Below are 11,421 nucleotides of genomic sequence, written 5' to 3' on the forward strand. Positions count from 1 at the left end.
TCATCCAAAGCTCGACATCCCCACGCTGCTGCTCCTTGCCTTGAATTCTGTGGGAAAGGAGGGAGCAGCCAGTGCTGCAACAGAATCCTCCCCATCCTCTGCTGCCCGTGCTGGGGGATCAGCCCAGGGCATGGGGGATGTCTTATGCAGAGTTTTTCATCAACCATATATATATGTGTATATAAATATAAATTATAAAAAATAAAAATAAAAATAAAAATAAAAATAAAAATAAAAATAAAAATAAATATACACACCCCCCATACAGATAAATATACACACCTATACACACACACACACGTATATACAGGTGTATATATACATATTTATAAATGTATACAGAGATTTATACACATATTTTTAAATATATAGCCACAGATATACACATAGATACATAGACATAGGCACATATACATACACACCCCCATACATACATACATACATACGTGTATATATAAAAATGGACATATATATGTGAATATATGTGTAGGTATATACACGTATATATACATATATATTCTTTATATAACATATATAAATATATATTCTGTATAATTATTTATTTTATATGTTTGTATATGTGTATACATACATATATATTTACATATTATATTTTGGTACATTTATTTCTTCTATATGTTTATATACTTTTATATTCTTATATATTTTTATATAATATATATTTTATATATATATTTACACATATATTTTAATAAATTTACATATATATTTACATATATTTTAATGTGTTTTTATATATTTACATATATTTTTATATATATTTATCGGGGAGGGGGGTGTGTGCACTCCGGCCGTGTCTGCGCGCGTCTGTGCGCGTACCCGTGTGCACACGCGTGTCCAGCTGTGTCCAGGTGTTCACACACGCCTGTGTCCAGCTGTGTCCAGCCGTGTCCAGGTGTTCACACACGCCCGTGTGCACACGCGTGTCCAGCTGTGTCCAGGTGTTCACACACACCCGTGTCCAGCCGTGTCCAGCCGTGTCCAGGTGTTCACACACACCTGTGCGCGCCCCCGCTCCCGCGCGCTCCCGCCCGCCCCACCGCCGATGACGTCACGCCGGCGGGGCCAGGCGCGCCCGCGGCTGGCGCGCGGCCAGGGTGACGTCACCCATGCCGGCGGGCGGCCCCGCCCCCTATTGCCGCCACGTGACGCGGCCCCATTGAGAAAACGCCGTCCCGCCGGCGCGGCCCCGATATAAGGGGCGGGAGCGGCCGAGCGCGGCCGGGACACCGGGACACTCGGGGACAGCGGCACCTCCGCGCACACCGCCCTGCCCTTCCTCCCTTGCACCCAACCATCCAGCCACCCCTCCGCTGCCCGGCCATGGTGAACCTGCGGGTGTGCGCGCTGGAGTGCGAGGCGCTGCGGGCGCTGCTGCAGGAGCGCGGCGCGCAGTGCCTCGTCCTCGACTGCCGCTCCTTCTTCTCCTTCAACGCCGCGCACATCCGCGGCTCCTGCAACGTCCGCCTGAGCACCATCGTGCGGCGCCGCGCCAAGGGCGCCCTGGCTCTGGAGCACGTCCTGCCCAACGAGGAGCTCCGCGCCCGCCTGCGCCAGGGGCTCTTCCACACCGTGGTGCTGCTGGACGAGCGCAGCGCCGACCTGGAAGTGCCCAAGCGCGACAGCACCATGCTGCTGGCGCTCGGCACCCTCTGCAGGGAGGCCCGCGGTGCCCGCATCTGCTTCCTCAAGGGTGAGTGGCCCCGCGGGCGCCGGAGGGGACGGGGGAGCCGGGGACGGGGGAGCCGGGCCGCGTCGCCCCGCTCGCCCGCCGGCCGTGCGCTCACCTCTCCCCGCTCTGCCCCCGCAGGAGGTTACGAAGCCTTCTCGTCCGCCTGCTCCGAGCTCTGCACCAAGCCGGCCGCCCCCGCCGGGCTCAGCCTGCCCCTGAGCGCCAGCCCCGCGCCCGGCAGCGCCGACTCGGGCTGCAGCTCCTGCGGGACCCCGCTCTACGACCAGGTGAGCGCCGGGGCCGCGGGCGGAGGCGCCGGGCGGGGAGCGCGGCGCTGCCGCGGGGCACCGGCCGGGGCTCACCGCCGCTGTTCCTCTCTGTTTGCAGGGCGGGCCCGTGGAGATCCTGCCGTTCCTGTACTTGGGAAGCGCCTATCACGCCTCCCGCAAGGACATGCTGGACGCTTTGGGCATCACGGCGCTCATCAATGTCTCGGCCAACTGCCCCAACCACTTCGAGGGGCACTACCAGTATAAAAGTATCCCCGTGGAGGACAACCACAAGGCGGATATCAGCTCCTGGTTCAACGAGGCGATCGATTTCATCGGTAAATGAGCTCTTTTTGCAATCCGCGCTTTTTCTGGGTTAATGTCCCCTGGGAAGTGATTTTTGGCATGTTTTTTTCCGCGGTAAAACCTCCGCTTGAGGTTGGGGAATAACATTCCACTGGGAAGATAAACTCGGGGACCATTTCCATTAGTTTAATTCTACTCACAGGCATAATCTTAGCTTCGTAAAGCTGTTTGAAACCTTGATTCAAGAGGCACTGGTCTTGCAGAAAAGAGTGAATTTAAGCGGATCAGTATTAAAGTAATCTTGCAAGACTGCTAAAGCGACCTGGAGGAGTTATTAGTATAATTGGAATTGGAGCCCAGAGTGAAAATAGCTGCTTTCCTCGGGACAAAGACTCCCTTTGTCTCAAAAGCTCCGGGTGCACCTATTAGGCTAAGGAAGGGGATGGATTAAAGAAATGTAAAGCAGGAATCTGTGCTTTTCCCACCTCTGGAAGCAGTGAGACTTGTTTGCTAACTGTGTGCTTTGATTCTTTCAGACTCCGTGAAGAACGAGGGAGGAAGGGTCTTTGTGCACTGCCAGGCTGGCATTTCCCGCTCAGCCACCATCTGCCTTGCTTATCTCATGAGGACCAACAGAGTCAAACTGGACGAAGCCTTCGAGTTTGTCAAGCAGAGGAGAAGCATCATCTCCCCGAATTTCAGCTTCATGGGGCAGCTGCTTCAGTTCGAGTCGCAGGTCCTGGCCCCCAACTGCTCAGCAGAAGCCGGGAGCCCCGCGATGTCGGTGCTGGACAGGGGGGCATCGACCACCACGGTCTTCAACTTCCCCGTCTCCATCCCGGTTCACACCACGTCCAGTGCTTTAAACTACCTTCAGAGCCCCATCACTACTTCCCCGAGCTGCTGAAAAGCAGGTGAAGAACGAGGCCAGGACTCAGACTTGCTGTCTCAGAGGTGCAATAACGACAGGGACAGTGGCGCTTGTGTTTTGTGGGGAGTCGTTGGCGTGTCCCAGAACGGTGTCCATGGAGAGGAGCTCGCCCAGTGCCAGAGGAACCAGGTGTTTCTGACTTCTCAAGCAAACGTCTGGATGTCTGCACAGAGATCAAAGGACATTGGCTCTTCCTGAGCTGTCCCTCCTTGTCTTCTGTCTGTCCCAAGCCTGCTCCGTGTTTAGTAGCATGCTCACCAGTATTCCCATTCCTGGACACTTTGAGCAACACTGATGCTGTCCCCTTTTATATGACAGTCCTATTTATTTATTTTTACATTAGTGCATTGTTGTTGGGTTTTTTGTTCTTTTTGCCTTCACACACGTAAAGTTTCAGTTCTAGAGAAACCAAATACCTCAGTATTTTTTGGTACAATAATCCTGTGTGTGTATATCTGTCAGCTCTTCTTGTTTCCCAAGCACTGACATGAAAGCACCAGGCGAGTGCTTTTTTTTTTTTTTTGAGTTGCCAAGGGTTGTATGTTTGCTGATTTATTTATGATGTGAAATAATATATTTCTTCTTATGAAGACATAGTTTTGTTACATGATTATAACCTTTTTTATACCAAATGGAATAAATTATGATATTTCTATTCATCTGGATGATATTTTCTTTAAAATACTGCATTTCACAGTCCCAAAACTCATGTGAAGCTCCAGGGTGTAGAGCTGTAATTTTCAGCTCTTCTGGCCTCGGGTCTTGACTGAGAAAAATGGGTTTAAGCACTGTAATTGACTAGAAACTACTGCAGGTTCTTAACCTGAGCTTTTCTTTGTCCCCGTGTAATTGTGTGCAGTGGCAGGGAGCCAAGGCTGGTTTCTCAGCTGGGAGTGGATTTGGCTGCCCTGATGGCTGAAACAGTTAGAACCAGCTGAGACTTGGGCACTGGGCTACACTCAATTTAAAATAGTCCTTCTCCTAAGAAGGAGGAATAGGCTTCCTTATTCCTTGTTTACTTCTAATGCTTGAAAGGTTAAGTCTAAAAATTAACCTGTTAGTAACAGATCTCTGAGGCTTGGCACAAACTCACAGAGTGTTTTTCTTTTTCTGTCCCACCTCCTTAAATCCTTTTTGCAACTCAAACTGCCCCTGATGCCTGGAGTGAGGTATTTGGCTGGCTGGGCTATCTCTGTAAACAAACCAGGGCATGACAAGGGATCAGGTAACCAGCAGCTCACCCATTTTCTTACCCAGACCCAAATAAATTCTTTCCTGCTGGAGATTATCACTAGAGTGACTTGGATCTGGTGTTTCTGTTGGGGCAATGAGGAGAGTTGATGTGACACAGCCAAAGCCAGGCAGGGGAGCTCCAGCAGCATCTCTGGGCAGGAGCAGGATGATGGGCAAGCAAAGGGTTCCTGGGACAGATCTGCACCTCCCATGGGCTCTGTGGGGCAGGACAGCATCCCTGCTGTGACATCCCCTTCCCAGGGAAGCTGAGGGCTGTGGGATGCAGCTGGAAGCTTGGTTTCCTAGGCAGGGTAGTGCTGGTAACAGGAGAGGGATGCTGGGGGAGCAGCAGGGTTTGGGTTTCCTGTGCTCACTCCAGAAGGGAGCCACCAGTTCCTGCATATCTGATATTCAGAAAGTCAAATCCAACTTTTGCACCATCAAAAATGGTTTTGCTCGGGCACACACAAGGTTGTGAGTGTAAAATCAAGGAATTTAAGCAGCTGTGATCTTGAGTGTACAGGGGAAGGTTTTTGTGAGCATAAAGCAGCTGTGCTCTCGTCACACAGCAAGATGAGCAAAGCACCCCAAACTCCTGCAAGTTACCTGGGGTATTAATGGCGCTAAAATGCAGGCCTGTTCTCCTGGGAGAAGGTGCCCTTGGAGGATGGGATGATGCACTGCTGCCTCTGAAGCTCTTCCCTGTGAGCTGCCCCTCTGAACAGCTCTGTCGTCAGCGCCGCGTCAGCCCTCAGCCACTTTCAACCTGACACCGAGGCAGGGAAAAAATGGAGCAGCTAAAAGAGGAGAGATCCCTGGGCACTGAGAAGTGAAGTTAGAAACGTTTATTTCCCTGAAGTACCCGAACCTCAAAGTGAATGTCCTCTCCAAATCCTGTCCCGTGCTGCAAATCCTGCAAAACCCCTTTGTCCATGGAAAATCCCTTAGCACCTCGAACCTGCCATTGCTGTCCTGATTAAATATGCAAGACTGTCTCTGAATACGTGAGCCTTTTTACACCTGCAGTAAAGGGTGGAACAAACTTTCACCTTCAAAGCAAAGCAGAGCTTGTTCAGTGGAAAAATACAACCTTGGCAGCCCTGGCCCTGCAACTGATAAAAAAAAAAAAAAAAATCCTGCCTGTTAATCGCAATTCAAACAGAAATCCGCTCCCTGACAGCCGCGGGAGTTTGTTTATGTGTTTCTTGGAACAATAAAACTCATTACCTGGCAGCAGATCAGCTTTTAGAACCCAAGCAGGCACCTGACAGAGGGGTGCAAAGAGAGCTGCTTCAGCACAAAGGCTGCGGTCCCTGCCAGCCCCTCCGGCTCCGACAGCCCGTGCCCTTTCCCGAGTCTTTATCGGGATCCTTCTGCTGTTCCCTGTAATCCGACTCTGCCCAGTCTCAGACTCCTGCGAGCTTTTTGTGGATGGGGATCGCACCCAGATCCCAAACTGCTCCCGGTGTGAGGGGAGGACGTGGGGGAGAGGGAGACCAGAGTGAGGGTGCCAGATGTCCCCTCAGTGGGACAGCTTTGGGCAGGTGGATGGGATCAGCTGGGAGGGATGGGGAAGGAGCAGCATGAGAGAGGAGGAGGAGGAGGAGGATGCCTTGGTGGCACAGCCAGGCTGAACTTTGTGGAAGGATCTTTACTTCGCACCCCTTATTTATTCTCCCAGCTCTGCTGCTTTGTTTGATTGGAATATTAAGGCACGCAGTTCACCCCGGTTTAGGGCTTTAAATTCCCGTTTCTCTGCCTCCAACAGGAGCTGGCTGTCCCCACCCCGTGCTGCTGGCAGGACTCAGCTGAGACCATCCCGTGGTATCCAATCCCCAATCCTGGCTCACAGCGGGCGTGTGTGGAGCTTTCAGTTTGTATAAATCTGCAGCTCTCCAGTTGCATACATCCCCATGGAAACCACGAGGAGTTTCCCCTCGCTGAGGACGGCACTAACATCACTTCCTGCTGCTGACAAACCAATTTGTCATGAAGTGATAAAAGGCATGTTTTGTGTTCGCGGGAACTGGCTCCGGGCTTTGTTCCTCCCAAGCCAGAGGCTGCTCACCCGCCCCGAAGGCAAACAATGGCCATTGTGTGCCCTGCAGAGCAGCCACGGGGACGCATTCGGAGCCCTTCGTGTCCCCAAAATGCCACCAGAACGCCCCAAGCTGAGCACGGGTCATGGCAGCGCTTAGCACAGCAGCCACAGATGTGTCCCCACAGCCCAGGGTGTCCCTGGCCAGCGCACGTGGGGACACAGCGCGGGAGCCCTGTGTGCTGCCCCCAGCAAGATGCCACGCTCAGGGGACACAGCCTGCCCGGTATCACATGGCAAACAGAGCAGGGCTCCAGATTAGATGTGTCTTGGGTAATTCCCTTGTCTCAAAGCCTCTGCCTGTTGTCATCAGCGCTGGAGAGGTGCAGGGTGTACTCAGGCTTAGGGACTATCCTGAATTAGTCACCCCAGGATCAGACTGGCAGGGACACAAGGATGTGTGATGCCATTACGTTGAAAAAAAAAAAAGAACATTACAACCAGATCACACACAGGCAAATCTTACTGGCCTGGTTATCACCTGGGTTTTTTCCTCTGCCTGGCTCCAGGGTAGCAGAAAGGGCACTGAGAGTTGTTTGGAGGTGATGTTTAAGTGCAGCCCACTCCCCAACTCCACAGTCACGGTGGGATGGGGAAGGAGAAAAGGTCGTGGTGTGTGACTGTCACAGTGTGGTGAGAAATCACAACACCTCAAAGCCCATCTAAACCTCTTCCTTATCCCTTTGCTGGCCCAGCAGCAGCGTCTGACAGACTCAGTGCAGCCAGGGAGACCCTGCCCAGGGCTTTGGCTTCCCCAAATCTGCTCCCATCCAAGGCTGGTGCGAGCTTGGGAAAACAGTTAAAACTGTTTTAACTCAAACCCACTGGTGCTGAAAGAACAAATCAGTGAGATTTGTGCCGTGTGTGGCTCCTCACAACGCCCTGTTCACTCCAGGGCAGAGCCAGAGGCCGCAGCTGATGGAGGCTGGCAATCCCAGAGGGGCACGGCCCAGCTCGGTCCTGTCAGCACCACCAAGGGTGTGAAAGGCTGAAGGGGACCAAGGTATTAAAGGAGAGACTGGGGAGAAGCAGAATGTTCTGGCATCGCTGCGAGGACTTTGAGCTGCCCGGGGCTGTGGCCCTGTGACCCTGAGCACAACCTCCAGGAGATCAGCCCAAGGACCTGAGGGGAAGCAGCTGAGTTGCTCTGCTGCTGGGCTGGGTGAGGAATTCCAGGTTTTCAGAGCTGTTTCCCACATTGGAAGTGCAGTTGTACAGCCCTGTGCCTGTCTGGAGAGCAGTGCCAAGGTCCTACCTGGACCTGACACTGTCAGTCTGGCACAGAGCTAGCTGGCTCTGTTACTGCAAGAAAAACAGCCAAAACCAGAAAGCAGCTTTATTTTTTACCTTTATATGGTGTGAGCATCCTCCCCTCCAGGTGTGGGGTTGATTTTTTCCCCTTGCCGTGGGAGTTTTCACTCCCAGGGCTCTGTAGCTGCCCTGGGAGGCTGCTGTGCCCCTGGCAGTGCCAGGCTGGCTGTGCTGAGCCACCAGAAGGGGCTCAGGCTGGCTGAGGTTGTGCTGGGGGTTTCCTGAGCGGGGTTCTCAAGCTGCAGCATTTGCATGCGTTTCCTGCTGACTCGCCCTGGGCTTCCCCTCGCAGCCCTGGCCCGCCGGGGAGGGGGTGAGATCAGAGATCAGACACCGTGGGCAGCTCCAGCCCCCTCCCGGCACGGCTGAGCTCCAGCTGGGCGCCCAGGGCTGCGGGGCTGTGCCTGGGGGTCTGGGGGGCTCTGGAGCCAGCACAGAGGGTGCTCATAGATAAATCTGGTTTCTGGCAGGAGATGCTGATGAATGTGTTTGGTGTATGGGAGGGGATTCTTGTGGATAAATTTGGTGTATGGCAGGGGATGCTGGTGGATAAATCTGGTGTGTGGCAGGGGATGCTCATGGATGAATTTGGTGTGTGGGAGGGGATGGAGTCAGAAAATAAACTGCCCCTTTTAACCTCGAGAACAGCAGCATGTTCACATCGTGATTTTTTGTGTCTTGCAGTGACAGGGGTGAAGCACCCTGGGCACCAGGGACCCCGCTGGAGCTCAGCCAGGTCTGGTTGGTGCTCAGACTGGGTGAGTCAAGGCTGTGGGAGCAATAATTTCACCATCCTGTTCATTCCAGCCTCCTCACTGTCCTCACCGTGTCAGGGCCAGCACCAGGGCCACAGAAAATGCTTTATTTCTCATCAAAGGGTTCTCTATGACAGCAGCCCCTCTCATATCAATGTGTGTTCATCCCCAAACTATAGGCCATGTTTAAAAATAAACTCCCAGGGGACTCTGATATGACGTAGTTACCTTCTAACTCAGTAACCAGTTGGCTGCAAATTAACAGGTTCTTACTACACGGTGTATTTTTTTGAGTTACAGTCTGTCTCAGAGCCAAATCTAACTCCCACCTGTACTCAGATAATAAACTACAGTGTCATTTTTAGACTTCTAATTTCTGTGATAATTTAATTTTATTTGAAAGGAGGTTTTTTTTTGTTCTCCAGCAGTTGTGGAAGAGATGGCTAATGATGGCTTTTTTCAGGTCTTTTACACACTGGGAAGAAGTGTTTTATTTTCAGCATATTCTCAAAATTCTTGTCAAAATATGATCCATGGTAAAATTTTCACACATCAGTATCTTGTTCTTCTTTCAAATCTTGTTAAGGTTTTGTTAATTGGCAGCTGGGTCACAGCACCATGTGGTTTTAATGGCAGGGTTTTCTAATTTAGGAAAGATATAAACTACACATGTGCATTAACTCTGACAGTCTTTCCTGATGCTCTGTAGTACTTGCAGGCCAGCTGGTAACTTCTGTCCTTTCTTGTTTTCTGCAATGAAATCTTGATGATTGCAGAGATGTATTTCAGGGATTTTTGGGTGATAACTTAAGAATTACATCAGCTGTTTGCTGTCCCAAAGGCATGTCCAGTCTTCTCTCTGTGACAGGGACAGGAGCCAGGGAAGGGCTGGAGCTGGGCCAGGCAGGGTCAGGGTGGATTTTGGTGGATCTTCCCCAGAGGTGCTGGCACTGCCCAGGCTCCCCAGGGATGGGCACAGCCCGAGGCTGCCAGAGCTCCAGGAGGGTTTGGAACCGCTCCAGGGATGCCCAGGGCGGGATTTAGGGTCTGTGCAGGGCCAGGGGCTGGGCTGGATGATCCTGTGGGCCCCTTCCAGCTCAGGATATTCTGTGATTGTAAGAATCCATCCTGCATATAAACTACAGGACAGAAAGATGGGATCTCTGTGATGTGAAGCACCCAGCACTCATTCCCCTTAGCCAGGGACACTGCTGATATAAACAAGAGGCACAAACTCTGTGGCTGGTGGCTCTTTCTATTTCAATCACGTAGGTGCTGGTTTCAATGTTACATTACAGGATGTTTTCTTGCTCTTTGTTTTTAAAACAAAGCCTGGAGTCCTCCACGTGTCAGCTGCGATAGCATCAGCTGTGACCTCGGGCTGTGTCTGGGCACATGTGGCATCTGTCCCGTGTCATTGGGCTCTGCTGGGAGAGCAGGGCTCCTGCTGATGGGCTGGGTGCCAGCCTGGAGGGGAAATTTAGCTCAGTTATACAGAAGGAATTGTTCCCTGGGAGGGTCCCTGGCAGAGGGTGCCCAGAGCAGCTGTGGCTCTCCCTGGATCCCTGAAGTGTCCAAGGCCAGGCTGGATGGAGCTCTGAGCAGCCTGGGACAGTGGAAGGTGTCCCTGCCATGGCAGGAGGGGAACGAGATGATTTTTAAGGTCCCTTCCAACCCAGGCCATTCTATGCCCCTGTAACCATGACTGTGGGATGGCCACTTGTCCCATTCCCAGCTCTGGGTGGGTCACAGCTGGCACCTCAGGGCAGGAGGTGACCTTGGGAATTCCTTTAGATTACCTTGAGAACTCCTTTAGATGACCTCTGGAAACACCTTTAGATGACCTTTGGAACTCCTTTAGATGACCTTGGGAATTCCTTTAGATGACCTTGGGAACTCCTTTAGATGACCTTGGGGACATCTTTAGATGACCACTAGAAACACCTTTAGATGACCTTGGGAACTCCTTTAGATGACCACTGGAAACACCTTTAGATGACCTTGGGGACACCTTTAGATGACCTTGGGGGTGATTTTTAAGGTCCCTTCCAACCCGGGCCATTCTATGCCCCTGTAACCATGACTGTGGGATGGCCACTTGTCCCATTCCCAGCTCTGGGTGGGTCACAGCTGGCACCTCAGGGCAGGAGGTGACCTTGGGAATTCCTTTAGATGACCTTGAGAACTCCTTTAGATGACCTCTGGAAACACCTTTAGATGACCTTGGGAACTCCTTTAGATGACCTTGGGGACACCTTTAGATGACCTTGGGGGCACCTTTAGTCCTCGCAGATGGCTGGCAATGAGGAACCCGAGCGCTCAGGGCTTTCCAGGGTGTATAAATGCATCTGTAGCACCCACTGAGATCAGCACAGGAGGAGCTGAGCAGCTGAACTGCCCAAAATTGAATCTCCTGGCTGCTGCAGCTTGGCTGGAGCCTCTGTTGCGTCACCAGGATGCTGAGCCCAAGGATTTCTGGCTGCCCTGGGAGCTGTGCGGAGCCAGCTGAACAGCGGCACCGAACAATAGTTCCCACCCTTTCCTTCTGACGGGGAGGAACAGAAGGGAACAAAGCTGTTCGCAAGGAGAGGGAAAAAAAAAATCCTATCTGTCTTTCTTTCGCACTTCCGACTCCATTAGGAGATTTTCCTCCCGGACATCCCAGCCCCCAAATTTCAGCACCTTTCCCTCGTTTCTCTCGAGCCTTTAAACGCCTTTCTGCAGGCGCCAGTGGGGATGGGTGTTTAAAACTCCTTTTGTTCCTCTGTTTACAGCTTCCCTTCCAGGCTTTCGGGGATGGCTGACGTCAGGATGCTCCATTTGGG

General features: G+C 52.0%; 1 protein-coding gene across 2 annotated transcripts; it reads left to right on the forward strand.

Moving 5' to 3' along the window:
• The first annotated feature begins 1,201 nt into the window (after positions 1 to 1,201).
• On the forward strand, positions 1,202 to 3,854 carry DUSP1 (dual specificity phosphatase 1). 2 transcript variants are annotated; one of them, XM_041489990.1, is made up of 4 exons: positions 1,205 to 1,714; positions 1,832 to 1,980; positions 2,081 to 2,300; positions 2,805 to 3,854. In XM_041489990.1, the coding sequence occupies exons 1-4, from the start codon at positions 1,345 to 1,347 to the stop codon at positions 3,173 to 3,175; spliced, it is 1,110 nt and encodes a 369-aa protein (XP_041345924.1). In that variant the 5' UTR covers positions 1,205 to 1,344; the 3' UTR covers positions 3,176 to 3,854. The 2 variants fall into 2 exon arrangements, with proteins under 2 accessions (XP_041345923.1, XP_041345924.1); XM_041489989.1 differs by having other exon boundaries at positions 1,202 to 1,980.
• Positions 3,855 to 11,421: the final 7,567 nt, after the last annotated feature.

Source organism: Pyrgilauda ruficollis, unplaced genomic scaffold (assembly GCF_017590135.1).
Source record: "Pyrgilauda ruficollis isolate IOZ18807 unplaced genomic scaffold, ASM1759013v1 scaffold97, whole genome shotgun sequence".
Taxonomy (NCBI): domain Eukaryota; kingdom Metazoa; phylum Chordata; class Aves; order Passeriformes; family Passeridae; genus Pyrgilauda; species Pyrgilauda ruficollis.